This window comes from Nicotiana sylvestris, chromosome 10 (genome assembly GCF_000393655.2).
Source record: "Nicotiana sylvestris chromosome 10, ASM39365v2, whole genome shotgun sequence".
In the NCBI taxonomy this organism is placed as follows: Eukaryota; Viridiplantae; Streptophyta; class Magnoliopsida; order Solanales; family Solanaceae; genus Nicotiana; species Nicotiana sylvestris.
Genome location: NC_091066.1, coordinates 28008882 through 28026285, shown reverse-complemented (window position 1 = coordinate 28026285; position 17404 = coordinate 28008882). Strand labels below are relative to the sequence as shown.

The following is a 17404-nucleotide window of genomic DNA, read 5'->3' as shown; positions in this document are numbered from 1 at the left end:
CTAGATATAGCATGTGCTATTAGCAAACTGAGTCGGTTTACAAGTAACCCCAATCAAATACATTGGATGGCAATGAAACGAGTTTTGGGATATCTAAAACATACCCAAAATTATGCTTTGCATTATAACAAATATCCTTCCGTGATCGAGGGATATAGTGATGCAAATTGGATCACTGGATCATCTGAAGTTAAATCCACGAGTGGATATGTTTTCACAATTGGGGTTGGAGCAGTGTCTTGGAAATCATCAAAACAAACGTGTATCACCCGTTCTACAATGGAATCTAAATTCATAGCTTTAGATAAGGCCGGTGAAGAAGCTGAATGGCTTCGGAATTTCTTGAAAGATATTACATTTTGGCCCAAACCTTTGGCACCTATTTGTATACATTGTGATAGTCAAGCGACAATAGGTAGGGCAGGGAGCGTTATGTATAACGGAAAATCTCGTCATATTCGACAGAGACACAATACTGTTAGACAACTACTCTCTAGTGGTGTTATCACAATTGACTACGTAAAGTCAAGAGATAACGTGTCGGATCCACTTACAAAAGGCCTATCTAGAGAGGCAGTTGAAAGATCATCAAAGAGAATGGGGTTAAAGGCCTAGGAGAAGTCATTATGGCGGTAACTCTACCTAGCAGACTGGAGATCCCAAGAGCTTGGTTCAAAGAGATCAAACAAAGTTATGAATGACGGTTCAACATTGTCAAACAACTCAACCCATTCTCGTGATGAAGACAATGTTCAAAAAAGAGGTAAAGCATTAAGGCTTCTTGATGAGTCAATAAAGTTTAAAGCTTTTTAATGATTTGCTAAGTCTGGCAGGATATGACCAGATAGTGTGTCTTTAGGATTACACGTTTAGGAATCACCTATGTGAGTGTGAAGTGTAAGCCGCTTCAAGGGGAATGAAAGTAAAGGCTCATTCTCTAAACACTCATGAAACCACGCGGTGTTCATGGCTGAAACGAACACAACCGTGAGAGCCATAGATGGTTAAGGATTGATTGTGTGACTTATGTTGTCTAGTTATATAACAAAGTTCGACGGTTCAAAGATATCAAATCTACTGATTGACCGAGTATATCCGATATAAGTTCACTATGGAAAGTTCAAAGGGAAACTTACTTATCAAGATGCAATTAATTCTTGCATGTGAAACACACACACGTCCGTGCATTCCTTTAAGTTTATAGCCATTCCCCATTCATGTGGGGGATTGTTGGATTTTGTTATTAATAACAAAAGAAGTGTGAATAGAAAATGGTGGGAAAAGAAATGGAAGGAAGTGAAATTTTGAATGAGTTCACTTTACTAATGCACTTTGCCCCTCATTGGTAGAAGGAAAGAAAATCTTTGTGTATATTTAGAGAAGCTCATCTTTTAGCTCTTAAAGAACTAAGAAGAAGGCAAGCCTCGCACCGTCATCGTCGGTCGCTCGGCTCGGCTTCGGCTTCGGCTTCGGATTCAGATTTGGATTTGGTCAAAGATAGATTGATTAAATAATCTTTTTGGACAAAATTCTTTTCAAATATTTAATTAATTAATTAAATTAATTAACGAAAATTCAATCTGGAATAACCCATGACCCGCGACCTGGTCCGGTTTGGCCCTTTTTCTTTCCCGGATTATTTTAAATCCGTTTTAATTTTCCCACAAAAATTTCCAACAGCAATGGCTATTCTGAAACAGTGTCAAACCTGTTCCAACAGCTATGGCTGTTCTGAAAGGTTGCAAATCTTTTTAGAAACAATACCAAATTGGCTATAAATATACCTTCTAATCCCAGAATATTTACTTACGAAATTTTCTGATAATCTTCTTCTTCTTCTGCACAAAAATTCCAGTGTGTTTTATAGCCTTCGAGTGGTTCGCTGTTCATCGGCGTTTTTGGTACCAACATTCTGGTGAGTTAAATCGTTCTATCCTGGGAGGATATATTCCAGAACCTCGGGGTACTTGAGGGGAATAATTTCCTTAAGGACACACTGTGTATTCAGTGGGATCGATTTGTTCCTATACCGTTTTCAAAAGTTATTTTGAAGTTCAAATACTGTTTTCAGAATTTATTTCTACTAACTTTCTGCTTCTGTCACTACTAGAATTCTGGGAAAAAGAGACCGCAAAAAGCGACCAACTTTGGTTGCTTTTTGGCTAAATAGCGACCAAAATGCGACCAAAAGTGCCTGGTAGCTATATTGATGGTCCCTTTTATTTAGGGAACAAAGTTGGTCGCTAATTAGCGACCAACTTTGGTCTCTAAGCTAAATGGACCCATTTTTCCGGATATTGACTATAGATACCAACTTTGGTCGCTTTATTAATTTAATAATATAAATTTGGCGACCAAAGTTGGTCTCTAAATAAAAAATACATTATTTATTTATTTATTATTAATCACTAAAAAGCGACCAACTTTGGTCTCTAAACCAAATATTATATTTTAAAATCTGGAAACCAGAGACCAATTTTGGTCGCTTTTGTATTCAATTATTATTTATTTTATTAAACTAGCGACCAACTTTGGTCCCTAAATACATGAATTTAATTTATTTTTTAAATATTAGCGATCAACTTTGGTCGCTATACACCAGAAATTTTATTTTTTTAATGAAATAGCGACCAAGTTTGGTCGCTTTTTGTAGAAATCTGGGTAAATAGCGACCAAAGTTGGTCGCTATTCTCCAGAAAATTATTTTTTTAAACATGAAAAGTGACCAAATAGAGACCAACTTTGGTCGCTTTTCTGTGTATTATTTTGGCAGAAACTGCCTGTTTTTGCAGCTACACCACCTGCGAGCCATACCAATTTCCTAAATAGGCATTTTATGCCAACAACAACAACAATAAAAAGCAATTAAAAGCAACAAAGAATAAAGTTCAATAGAACTAACACATTAAGCTAACAAAACTAAGTTAACGCTTATTACAAGCCCATTCGAACTAAAGAGAACTAACACAATAGTAAATTGGTATGTAAATTAGTTCTAACACAATAGAACTAACACAATGTAAATTAGTTCTAACACAATAGAACTAACACAATAGTATATAAAGTACTGAAGGAGTGTTCTTTCATCATCCTCGTCTGCAAGTTGGATTGCCTCGCTCGGTTCATTAGGTGGTTGACTGCGTATGAATTCCCCCACGTCAGATGTGAAGCGAATTGAACCTATATGAAAAATTATATTGAATTAGTATTTCAAAATTTATATAAAAGCAAATCAAAATATTTAATGAAAAGTAAAAAACTTACATGTATGTAGTCGAGGCTCGACCCTCCTTTCTGAATCAGTCTCTTTCTTCTTCTTTACAATACGAGTTTTATTGAATAGCTCATCTTGCTTCATTGGCATCATAAAGTTGTCTGGTGGCTTTGGTGATTATCCTCGTGGTACTATTACTCGAGATGAACTCGAGATGAACTTGGATACGGTACATGACGGAGTGTGTCTTTGATCAATTGTTTATCTAATTAGCTACAATGATAATAAGAAGGCAACGACATGTGTTTCAAAAAAGTGATGGTGTAGGTAGGATTTAACATTTCCTAAGTAGATAAAAGAGGTTATAGAGGAATTCTGTACTTCATTTTCCATGAGGAAAAGAAGTTTGATTGAGAGTGACAAGGTTGATGAAGACGGATGGTTTTCCGTTGGTCGTTGCAGTTCCCATAAAACGTGGATCATAAGACTTTATGATGACAAAGATTATAGGAAGTTTTGTGCTCAACTTTCTTCCAAGTCTGATCCGTACAAGCTTAATGTGATATTGGATGATATTTCTTCAGATTCAGACAATAATTTGACCGACAAAAGTATGGAAATGCTCTTAAAAAGAATTAAAGGTAAAACGTTTTTCTTGGTCGAGAAGGAAGCTGAAAAATATTTTACTTTTAATTCTTTTTAAGAGCATTTCCATACTTTTGTCGGTCAAATCATTATCTGAATCCGAACCAATATCACATTAAGCTTGTACGGATCAGACTCGAAAGAAAGTTGAGTACAAAACTTCCTATAATCTCTGTCATCATAGAGTCTTATGATCCCCATTTTATGGGAACTGCGACGACCAACGGAAAACCATCCGTCTTCATCAACCTTGTCACTCTCAATCAAACTTTTTTTCCTTATGGAAAATGAAGTACAGAATTCCTCTATAAGATCTTCTTTTATCTACTTAGGAAATACTAAATTCCTACCTACACAATCACTATTTGAAACACATGCCATTGCCTTCTCATCATCATTGTCGCTAATGAGAATAACAATTAAAGGCACATTCTTCCACGTACTTTATCTTAGTTATTCTTGGTGGAAGTTCCATTGCATGTCTAATAACGTCATCAACCTCTTCTACAAAATCCTCCCGTAATCTAAAATTCCAAAACATAAACCAAAATTTCAATTCATATCCTAAAGGTTCAACTCATACCTAAAAGGTTCAATTTATATCCTAAAGGTTCAACTCATACATAAAAGCTTCAATTCATATCCACAAAAGTTCAAGTCATATCCTAAAGGTTCAACTCATACATAAAAGCTTCAATTTATATCCTAAAAGTTATATTCATATCCTACGAGTTTAAACTTAAACTAAAAGTTCAATTTATATCCTAAAAGCTTCAACTCATACCTAAAAGGTTCAATTCATATCCTAAAAATTCAACTCATATCCTAAAAGGTTCAATTTATATCCACAAAAGTTCAAGTCATATCCTAACGGTTCAACTCATACATAAAAGCTTCAATTTATATCCTAAAAGTTATATTCATATCCTACGAGTTTAAACTTAAACTAAAAGTTCAATTTATATCCTAAAAGCTTCAACTCATACCTAAAAGGTTCAATTCATATCCTAAAAATTCAACTCATATCCTAAAAGGTTCAATTTATATCCACAAAAGTTCAAGTCATATCCTAACGGTTCAACTCATACATAAAAGCTTCAATTTATATCCTAAAAGTTATATTCATATCCTACGAGTTTAAGTTCAATTTATATCCTAAAGGTTCAACTCATACCTAAAAGGTTCAATTCATATCCTAAAAATTCAACTCGTATCCTAAAAGGTTCAATTTATATCCTACAAGTTCAATTCACAAGAACAAAACCTAAAAACTATAAGTTATATTCGTATCCTACGAGTTTAAACTTAAACTAAAAGTTCAATTTATATCCTAAAAGTGGGCGACTCGTTGTACTCAAACAAGAGCCACACAACGATTCGCTTAAGGCCTTAAACATTAACATTGTCTTGAACTTTAAGAGAAAATCCAAATATACTATCATGTGTCTATATTAAATATCTACCTATAAACTAATCAAGATTAAAGTAAAAGTTCAATTTATACCCTAATATATATCTACCTATGAATCAAGTCTTTGACGTTAAATTAGTATCTATTGCTTACTAAAATATTGAAGGAGAAATACTCAATAAAGCCTAGCCTAAATATTCAACCCATACCCTAAACCCTAGATTTCTATAAAATGTTAAATAATGATAAATACAATCTAAACCCTAGGTTTCTATAAAATACAATGTTAAATAATCAATTGAAACACTAATTCTAGGTTGAAACAATAAACAATTGAAACACTAATTGAAACCCTAGGTTTGTAATTCTTAACCTTGAATTTTTAGGAGGTGGAGAAGGAGAGACGCAACAGCGACAGAGGCGACGGCAGCAGCTGAGCGGTGGTCGTTGGTGGCGTGGGTGGGGCCTGGTGGTGGGAGTTGGAAGGGGGTGGGGTTTGAGTGTGAGAGAGAAAAGAGGGATTTTGAGAATTTTTTAGAAAGAATGGGAGGGGATCCCGGTTTTGAGAGTTATGTAATTAAAATAACGACCAACGTTGGTCGCTATTTTGGTGGGTAAAACAGTTTTGAATTTTTAGAAATAGCGACCAACTTTGGTCGCTATATTCTGACTGTTTGACCAAAATAGCGACCAAAGTTGGTCGCTATTTCAAAAAAATATATATATAAGCTGTATTCGATACGCTATTACCTAATACACTTATAGTTAGTGCATAGTATAGCGTATGTATATATATATATATATATATATATATATATATATAAGCTATATTCGATACGGTATTACCTCATACACTTATACTTAGTGCATAGTATAGCGTAAGTACATATATTATATATATATAAGTTGTATTCGATACGGTATTACCTAGTACACTTATACTTAGTGCATAATATAGCGTAAATATATATATTGTATATATATAAGCTGTATTCGATACGGTATTACCTCATACACTTATACTTAGTGCATAGTATAGCGTAAGTACATATATTATATATATATATATAAGTTGTATTCGATACGGTATTACCTAGTATACTTATACTTAGTGCATAATATAGCGTAAGTACATATATTGTATATATATAAGCTGTATTCGATACGGTATTACCTCATACACTTATACTTAGTGCATAGTATAGCGTAAGTACATATATATTATATATATAAGCTATATTCGATACGGTATTACCTCATACACTTATACTTAGTGCATAGTATAGCGTAAGTACATATATTATATATATATAAGCTGTATTCGATACGGTATTACCTCATACACTTATACTTAGTGCATATTATAGCGTGAGTACATATATTATTTATATAAGCTATATTCGATACGGTATTACCTCATACACTTATACTTAGTGCATAGTATAGCGTAAGTACATATATTATATATATATAAGCTGTATTCGATACGGTATTACCTCATACACTTATACTTAGTGCAAAATTAAGAAGCTAATCTAGTAACTAACAAGAGAAAGAAAATAAGTTATACTAATGCACTACTAACAAACTTCAGAAAGTACAACACAACACTACACAAGCACATAACATGAATCGAACATTCCAATTAGCACCTAGTACCACATTATCTCATAACAATTATCCTCCACTAAGCTACAATGTCACTTTCTATGTCATTGAAGTATTTAATCAAGCACATGGTATTCACCAAAGTTACCTCATAATTTCAACTTTAATTCTTCCAAGATTACTACACAACCATACTAATCAACCATCCTACCACTACCACAATGTAAAAAGGAAACAAAGTGCTCCAAATTTACACAAATATTCCACCAATTTTCGGCCTTAAAGGCATCTCCACCCAACTTCACCATCAAACTTTTCTATAAACATCAAGACATATTAAAAATCTTCCACAATTATAAGCACAATGGAAACCTCACAAGTTAAGCACCAATCATGGCCAAAATAAGCAAAGAAATTGAAAAAAAATAGCACCACTACACTTCCTAGGGTTTAGTTGAAAATAAACTATACTACTCAACTACAATAAATTACTCAAAGAAAAGAGAGGAGAGTAGAGAAACACTTGAGGATGAATGGAAGGGATGGGAGGTGTGTGTGGGAAAGGAATTTGAGAAGAAAAGAAAGTGGGGGAATTAGGGGAAGGGTTGGAGCGTGTAAACTGTAAAGAGAACAGAGAAAACAATAAGGGGGGAGGGGTGTTGAACGGGTGTTGGTTAAAAGAAACATTTTTTTGTAAGTTAAGCATTGGCACGTCACACACTGCGATGCGGTAGTGTAATTTTCTCAGAGCTCACTTTATTTTCGACATTTAGCTTATGGGTTGCACCCCGACTCTATTATGTACATATTTTATGTCCAATTCATGCTTTTACCTGCCCAAACAAGCCTCACAACTCCTAACTTCTAATAATCCTAAACTACAATTATGGGTTAGTAAGGTTAAAAATTGGGTTGCTTCCCAAGAAGCACTTGATTTAACGTCGAGACACGATGCATGTAAGCGCATTTAAGGTACACTCAACATCGGAGGCTCGATCAAATGGGCCACAGACACTCCCTTTGACTCATCCATGCCCACATAATATTTCAATCTATGCCCATTGACTCTGAATGTGCGAGAGTCATTTTCTGCAGCAATCTCTACGACACTAGTGGGGTGAATTTCAACCATACAAAATGGCCCTGACCATCGTGATTTCAATTTGCCCGGAAATAACCTTAGTCTTAATTTGTATAGCAATACCGTATCTCCGGGTTTAAAATGTCGCTCAATAATATTTCTATCTTGTATCATCTTCATTCTCTCCTTATACAATATTGTGCTCTCAAAGGCGTGATATCTGAACTCATCAAGCTCGTGCAACTCTGTTACTCTACTTGTGACCGCAGCTTCAATATCAAGATTCAACTGTCTCAGTGCTCACCAAGCTTTATGCTCTAACTCTACTGGTAAATGACATGCTTTTCCAAACACCAACTTGTATGGCGACATGCCGATTGGAGTTTTGAAAGTGGTTCAATAAGACCAAAGTGCATCATCTAACTTCCTCGCTCAATCTATTCTAGTAGCATTCACAGTCTTAGTCAACACACTCTTTATTTTCTCTATTCGAGACTTTCATTTGCCCGCTTGTTTGTGGATGATATGGGGTGGCCACCTTGTGTCGTACATCATACTTCTCCAACAACTTCGCGAAGGCTCGATTACAAAAGTGAGTGCCTCCGTCACTGATTATTTCCCTTAGGGTGACAAACCTGGTGAATATGTTCTTTCTCAAAAAACCAATTACCCCCTTTGTATCATTTGTAGGGAGTGATGCAGCTTCCACCAATTTGGACACGTAGTCCACAACGACGAGTATGTATTTGTTGTCATATGAGCTGACGAAAGGCCACATGAAATATATGACCCATACATCAAACACTTCTACCTCCTGAATTGGGTTCATAGGCATCTCATGTTGGCAGGAAATATTCCTGGTTCGTTGGCATTCATCACACCCCGTTATCCATAGATATGCATCTTTGAGCAATGCTGGCCAGTAGAAGCCCGACTCCAAGACTTTCGCAGCTGTCCTTACTCCCCCGAAGTACCCACCATATGGTGACGCGTGACATACATGTAAAATAGAAGACTGGTCTATCTTGGGGATACATCTCCGAATCATGTTATCAACACAAATCCTGAATAGATAAGGCTTATCCCAATAATACATGCGACAATCACGAAAGAAATTTTTCTTTTGAACAGAGGAAAGGTCATAAGGAACAATACCGCTGGCCAAGTAGTTTGCAATGTATGCATACTATGGTGCTTCCTCGAGACTCATAGCTAGTAGTTATTCATCTGGAAAAGTTTCCAGAATCTTTCTACCTCAACCTTCTTTTCAGCTCCTTCCAGCCAGCTAGACAAATGATCAGCTACTTGGTTCTCCGTTCCCTTTCGGTCATGGATCTCCAAATCAAATCTTGCAGCAGTAGTACCCAACGAATCAGGTGCAGTTTGACTCCTTCTTCTCGATCAAGTACTTGAGTACAACATGGTCAGTATAAACAATTACCTTCGAGCCTATCAGGTAAGACCTGAACTTGTCAAATGCGAACACCACTGCCAGCATCTCTTTCTCGATGACAGTGTAATTAGCTGGGCTCCACTCAACGTTCTACTTGCATAGTATATTGGATGCATGATTTTATCTTTTCATTGCCCAAGAACAGCTCCCACAGCATAGTCACTAGCATCACACATCAACTCAAATGGTTTCTCCTTGTCGGGGGCAATTATGATAGGTGTTGTTACCAGTCTCTTCTTTAATTCCTCAAAAGCTACACTGCAGTCATCAGAAAACACAAGGGTGATCTTTTTCAAGCAATTTACACAAGGGGTTAGCAATTTTGGAAAAATCTTTTATAAATCTCCTATAGAAACCGGCGTGCCCAAGAAAACTTCTGATTGCTTTGACGGAGGTGGGTGGTAGAAGCTTTTCTATCACGTCAACCTTTGCACAATCCACCTCAATACCTTTACTTGACACTAAGTGCCCCAAGACTATACCTTCCTGTACCATGAAATGGCATTTTTCCCAGTTGAGTACCAGATTAGTCTCGATACACCTTTTCAAAACTCGCCTCAAGTTCACAAGGCAATCATCGAATGAATTCCCCACCACTAAAAAGTAATCCATGAAAACCTCAATTATCTCCTCTACCATATCTGTGAAGATGGACATCATGCACCTTTGGAATGTGGCGGGTCTGTTGCATAGGCCAAACGACATTCTCCGAAATGCATAGATATCATAAGGGCAGGTGAACGACATTTTCTCTCTATCCTCTAGGGCAATGGAAATCTGATTATACCCTGAGTACCCATCCAGAAAGAAAAAATGAGACCTCCCTGCCAATCTATCTAGCATCTGATCAATGAATAGTAGTGGGAAGTGGTCCTTCTTGGTAGCCAAGTTCAACTTCCTGTAATCCATACAGATTTGTCAACCTGTGACTGTTCGTGGAGATCAATTCGTTCTTCTCATTTTTCACTACCGTCATGCCTCCCTTTGTTGGTACACACTAAACTGGGCTAACCCAATTGCTGTCAGAGATGGGGAATATGATTCCCGCATCTAACCACTCGATCACTTCTTTCTTCACCACTTCTTTCATGTTAGAGTTCAGCCTTCTTTGATGTTCTCTGGAAGGTTTGTGCCCATCTTCCAGTAGAATGTTATATATACAGAAGGCTGAGCTGATCCCCTTAATGTCTGCAATGATCCACCTAATTGCAGTCTTGCACTCAGTCAGTACCTGCAAAAGCTATTCTGCCTATACATCTAACAAGCTGGATGAGATAATAACAGGTAGATTTGAGTTAGGTCCTAAGAATGCATACCTGAGATGGGATGACAGTGGCTTCAGTTCCAACTTTGGTGGCTCTTCTATTGACGACTTAGCTGGAGGAGTTTTTCTTTCCTCTAAGTGCAAAGGCTCAAATTCAAGATCCCTTTTCAAAAAACTTTGCCTTCAAGAGCAAGTACCCACTCTGCCAACTCTTCTCCATTAACTTCATCTAAGTTCATGAGACAGGCTGCTAGAGGGTCTTTAATGTTCAGAGCATCATCTTCCTCCTCCAAAACTACATCTACCGTAATTAGAGAACAATTAGCAAATTCACTTGGTCTCCGTATAGATTTCTGCACATTGAATGTTATCTCTTCATCGTTTAATCTCATCTTGAGCTCTCAAGTTTCACAATCAATTAAAGCTCTCCCAGTAGCCAAGAAGGGTCTTTCCAAAATTATGGGAATTTCCTCGTCAACCCGACAGTCAAGGATGACAAAATCTGCTGGGAGCACAAACTTCCCAACCTGTACCAATACATCATCTAGAATCCCAGAGGGCCTCTTCACTATTCGGTCAGTCAGCTGTAGTAACATAGACCAAGGTCTAGCTCTTCCAATGCCTAGCCTTTCGTAGATAGCCAGGGGCATAAGGTTTATGCTTGCTCGCAGATTACACAATGCCTTAGAAAATGCAAAGTTGCCTATGGTGCAAGGGATTGTGAAACTCCTAGGGTCAGACAACTTCTCAGCTATGAGTCTCGTTACAACAACACTACAGGTCTGAGTCAGTGTAACCGTGGCCATGTCTTGAAAGTCGAACTTGCGGAACATCAAGTCCTTCATCATCTTCGCATAACCATACATCTCTTTTAAACCATCAATCAGTGGAATGTTTACCTGAATTTGCTTCAATATCTCCAAGAATTTCTTGTACTGCTCATCTTTCTGATACTTGGCCAATCTCTGTGGGAATGGTGCTGGAGGTCGCTTCTTCCCTGTGATTTAGTTTTTCTCTTGTTCAAGCACTGCTTCTACTGTTGGTTCCGGTGCAGTCTCAGTCTCTTTCACAATCTCTTCTTCTTTGTTGGTATTCTTTTGAGCATTCTGTACCATTACCTCAATTAACCCTGCTAAATCATCTATCTCAATGGGTACTGGCACTAGTGTCTCAGTCGGTCTACTTTCGCGAGCAATTTCTTGCTCCAGATCTAAGTCTCTACCATTTCGGAGACTCACTGCCATCAGCTACTTCGGGCCCTACTCATTTGGATTGATTTGGGTGTCTGCAGGTAACGTACCATGAGGCTGATTATTTAGGGCCATGGAAATCTGTCCTAATTGGATCTCAATATTGTTTATCGATGACTCATGTGAGTCTACTCTGTCAGCTAGTTTTCTAGTGGACCCAATCACTTGTTGCATCATTCCCTCAAGTTTAGCAAACCCATCTTCCTGTCTCACAATCTGTTGTTGTGGAGGTTGTTGATAAGCCTGCTGTTGATTTTGCTTGTTGTACCTTTGTTGTGGAGGTTGTTGGTCTATATTGTTGATTCTGCTAACCCCAATTCTGACCACCTGGTCTCGGTCCCCCGTAGTTGTCCACATAATTCATGTTCTCCTAATATTGTTGATTATCACCTTCAGCACTCCACGAGTAGACATATGGTTGATTAATGCATGGTGTACATAGACCCCCATTAGTTGCATCAACTATGTGTACTTGCTGCTTCTAGCTTGATTCTTTAACCTTTTTGGTGAGGATGCTCATTTGTGTCAGTAGAGTGGCCATATTTTTAGCCATGGAGTTAGCCGGGTCTAGAGCCACTAAGTGAACTACAGGAGTGATTGGAACATTTCTTGTTGTCCATCTTGTGTTTTGTGCCATCTTGTCAAGTAGGATTTTTCTCTCTCTGAATGTTTTGCTAAAAAATGCTCCACCTGCTGAAGCATCAACATTGGCTTTCAAAGTATCTGCTAAACCCATGTAAAATCTATGCCCCAACATCTGCTCCGGAATACCATGATGTGTACATGTAACCAACAGACCCTTAAATCTCTCCCATATTTCGTGTAGTGTCTCAGTTGGTTTCTGTCTGAAGCTCAATATCTCATCAATTTGCTAAGCAGTCTTGTTGGGTGGATGAAATTTGTTCAAATATTGCTCGACTAATTCCTCCCAAGTAGTGATGGTGTTGATGGGGAGTGAATTAAGCCAAGTCTGAGCAGCTCCTGTCACTGAGAATGGGAATAACAACAAACGTATTGCTTACGGTGTCACGTTGTGTTGCCTCTGCGTGGCACAGATTGACAGGAAATTCTTTAGATGCTGCTGAGGATCTTCAACGTATGACCCAGAGAATAGTCCCTTGTTCTGCAACAGATGTAGCATGTTATTTGTGATCTGGAATGAATCTGCTTGTATATGAGGGACTACAATGGCAATTGCTAAGTTGTCAGCAGTGGGTTGTGCCCAATCATATAGCGCTGCTTCTGGCACAAGAGGTGTAACACACTGATCGTTTGGGTCATTCACATTGTCTCTGTTGTTTGGATGATCGTCTTCCATGTCTGGTTCAATTTGTTCGGTTGAGTTCTGTTGTCGTTTGCCTTTTCTGTTTGCACGATTCAATGCCTTGAACACTTTCTCAGGATCTAATAATGCTTCGAGCAATTCCCCAGTTCTTGAGGAGTTTCTAGGCATGCACCTGTAACAACCACGACTACAAACGTTAGAATTTCAATGGTCAGTTTAAATTGAAGAAAATTGACTACACTAAAAAAAATTGCACTTCTTCTTGACTACAATCGATAACACCGTTAATCCCCCGGCAACAATGCCAAAATTTGATCACGCCCAACTATACCTTATAGAAAGGACAAAGCGGTCGCTGCAAATATATTCCGGTTAACAAGTCCGGAGTCGAATCCCATAGGGACTTAACCTATCGATCACAGCTATTAGACTCACAGAAATTCATGTATTCAATCTTCAGAGATATTTGAGTAACAAATTGGGTGGTTATTAACTAAATATTACGTAATAAAATGCAGTAATTAAGAACTAGCTATAAACTGGTTGTAAGCAAGAATGAGAATGGTCTAAGGTTCTAATTTCCACTATTGTCGGAATCCTTTCTACTATATTTGCTATAAATTTGCCTAAGTCTTCTCTATTGATCACGAGCACTCTGACTGTCATAACTCTATCCCGAGTAATTACAACAATATACTAGACATATTCTCCCGAATTACACTAGCTAGCTTTAATTGCAGCTCACTTAGATCGCACCCAAGGTTTCGTTATCCCTAATCCCATTTTTAAACCCTTCGTATTGATCCCTCATATACGTTAGGAGTGATGATGTTCAACAACTACCTAAATATACACTCTCTCCCAAGTAATTCACACTAAATAAGAACAATTAATTCAGGCTCCTTCAATCAACAACAATAAGCATATAGTTGAACAAATAGAGATAATATGATGAAAAATCTATATTAACATAACGAGAAAATCATCCTGCAACAGGTTCTATCAAAACCCTAGCTTAGGTATTTAGCTACTCATGCTCATAGTAACAATTCCTCAAATAATTCGCATAATCAAATGACAAATTAAATTTGAAGGAATGAAGAATTCGATGATAATCTCCTTCTCAAATAGTCTCCCTAGGTCTCCGGTGTGTCCAAAGTCCTAAAAATAGCATTTTTACATGTATTTATACCAAGTAGGGTCGGGCCCAGATGAAACACCCTTTCCTGCGCGAAACGGGACTTGGCTCTGTAAAATTTGTACATGTGCACCGCAGGCTACGATGAACTGTGCGGCACGGCAGTGGGGAAGTTCAGAGAGTTATTTTCTGACAAACTGTTGGAGAATTGCACTAATGCGCCGCACGCTGAGGCACGACAGTGTAATTTTTTCAGAGTGAAATTATTTCATCCTCTTTTGATATTCAGACTTGGTACACGACCTTGATCGCAGCCTACTCCACACTACTAAAAAGTAGGAAGAGAGGGTCGCAATAGATTTTACCCATATGAGGGTCGGGATTGATTTCTATAGGGAACTAGGAATGGAGTTGAGTATCTATCTAAACTAGAGTCGTGTAATTGTTCCAAATGTCACATCCAAACATCTTTTGATTTTTCTTTAACAAACTAATATTATCAACTACTAATTAGAACTAAATTATGCTAATGAGAAAATTGCTAGAGTTGTATCTAATGGGTAGAAAGGCACTAGGGTAGTGACTTTCACCTAGGTGGCTAATTGACGGGTAAATGCTTCTAAGGTTCGATTGACATGATTGGGAAAATATGCTATAACCGTTGCACAATTTTACTCACTCTCACACCTCTCGGTAGAGAGAGTGATTTTGCCCAATTGACTCTCTCGAGACCAAATGGGTAGGCAAATTAGCTCAAGCAACTAGGGTTCAAGTTGGGTAATTACTCTCTCGAGGTTTAACCCTTTAATTGGGACTATCAATTCTCTTGAGTCCATCCCAATTCCTTGTTGGGTCAATTTTGGAGACTTAGGCTCTCTTTCTCAAGAAGAGCCAAGTCAACTTAGCACAAACCAGTGTTTGCAACCACCAATTCATAGATTAAACCATAAAATTGACCCAAATAACAAACACCCATAGTCAATCTAACAATAGATGGCAACACCCATCAATTACCCACACTAGGGTTGAGCCACAACCCTAGCTAATGGGTTTAGCTACTCATGCTTGAAGGAGAAAATAGAGAATTAGATGAAGAACAAGACATATTAATTTAAAAGCTAATGTAAATACAGAGAATCTATCGTTAAATCTAAGTTAAGATGCCAAAAAATGGCTACACAATAGCTTCTCACAAGCGCAGCTTTGTTCTGATAACATCTGATGACCTAAAAATGGACAAAGATTCTATTTATACTAAGTTGGAAAAACTGGACAAAAATGCCCCTGCGGGATCAGTACGGACCGCAAAAAATGTACCGCGGCCGCACTAGGCTCTTGAACTTGAAGTATTGGCTCCCTGAACTCAGGCTCCGTGGACCGCACAGAATGGACCGCGGTCGCGGAGGCAACAACACGGTCCGTACAAACATGATCGCGGACCGCATGGGTTTGAAGTTGGCACTAGACATCTCTCTGATCTTCTCCTCCGCGGACCGCACGAAATGGTAGTGCGGCCGTGGAGCCTTCAGTGTGAACCGCACAAGATTGAATGCGGCCGCACTGCTTTGAAGCTGGTTTTACCAGCTCTCTGAATTCGCTAGTGCGGACAGCAGAAAGTGTAGTGCGGCCGCACTAGACCTTTTTGTCGTGAGTTTGCCTTGTCTTTGGTACTTGAGCAGGTTTCACTCCTTTTGAGTCGATCTTTGATATTTCGTCACTTTGTCGATCAAACCTGCAATCAAGCATAACTTATGAGCCTTTTGGGACTATTTTGTAAGAATTTATAATCAAAGTGTAAGTAGGAAGGAGCATAAAACACGTCAAAATTCCTAGTTATCGACTCCCCCAAACTTAAGCTTTTTCTTGTCCTCAAGCAAACAAAATAAGACCCACCCCTTAAGGGAAAATTTAAATATTTTCAGCTATCCTAAAGTAACCTCAACAAGCATTAATTGGGACTAACAATTGCCCTCAATGCGAATGAATCATTAACAACATTTAACCTTTGATAAACCATGGATCAAGTGTGACACTAGAACATCAAGAGTTGACTCATTACATCAAAGAACTCTCTCAATTACTTCGGTCATTGTGGAACCCAAACTCACATATCCTCAACTCTCCCTAAGCAAACCTCACCTATTAGAGTATTAGCACACAAACCGAGGTCAATTAGAATTCACTCATCTCTCTCAAGGAAAGGTCACAAGTCCGGCTCTAAGTACCATATGCTTGCCCCTCATGTAAGTATCCACTAATGCAAGCTTCATTCAACTCAAGATCATATAGGGCTTTTGTAGAGTCATTGTGAAGGCTTTTGGTTCCGGGTAGGACATGTTTAGGTCTAAGTGGGTTTCATCTTCCCTTAAACACTTCTTTTGATTCATTTGGCACATTTCTCTTGACTCTTTGAGTCATCTTACTTCTTTCTAAGGGGTTAGAGAGACACACTGTCACTCTTTCTCATGCAATTCAAAATGTTTCTCCTTTTTCAACTTTCCACACCTTTTTCTCTTTTGCTTTTCTTGAATCCCTTTTTATTCTTTTTCACATTGGGCTTTCTTTTTTGTCTTTTTCTTTTCTTTATTTTTCATTGCATTTCCTTTTCTTCGCTTTTGTACCTTTTACCACTTTGTTCCCTTCCTCGTCTCTCCTCCCAAACTTATACTTTTTCCATGTGCTCAAAGAAAGATCGGGTGCCAAGAGAAGGTATCTTTTAGAACGGGTATATGCTTGTACCATGGTTTCTGAAAGAAAAATGTTTAAGGCTCAAAAGGGTTTACTAGGGATCATATCATTGGTAGGCTATGGAATTGTTCAACTATCATTTGGATCAAGGAGAGCTTATAATCACTTCTAAAGTCAAATTTCACCTAAGATTTCGCCTCAACAAACATTCAGGGCAAGTTCTAGATCAATGGCTCGGGACTTGGACTCGCAATTCAATTTCTCACCACACGAGCTAAAGGATTGCTAAAGGCATATAGTCGGGGGCCCACAACAACCTTAGACACGATTTGAGCACACATAGGTCCCGAAAGATCACTTGATGATT

The 17404-nt window shown here is 38.0% G+C and overlaps 2 protein-coding genes across 2 annotated transcripts; both read right to left on the bottom strand.

The window, feature by feature from the left end:
* Nucleotides 1–9540: 9540 nt before the first annotated feature.
* On the bottom strand, nucleotides 9541–11068 carry LOC138879128 (uncharacterized). The gene is made up of 5 exons (XM_070158713.1): nucleotides 10858–11068; nucleotides 10729–10810; nucleotides 10468–10614; nucleotides 9935–10310; nucleotides 9541–9699 (listed from the first exon to the last, which is right to left on the bottom strand). The coding sequence occupies exons 1-5, from the start codon at nucleotides 11066–11068 to the stop codon at nucleotides 9541–9543; spliced, it is 975 nt and encodes a 324-aa protein (XP_070014814.1).
* A 9-nt stretch (nucleotides 11069–11077) lies between these two features.
* LOC104234783 (uncharacterized) lies at nucleotides 11078–12283 on the bottom strand. The gene is made up of 2 exons (XM_009788416.1): nucleotides 11977–12283; nucleotides 11078–11673 (listed from the first exon to the last, which is right to left on the bottom strand). Exons 1-2 carry the CDS (start codon nucleotides 12281–12283, stop codon nucleotides 11078–11080), a joined length of 903 nt encoding a protein of 300 aa, XP_009786718.1.
* Nucleotides 12284–17404: the final 5121 nt, after the last annotated feature.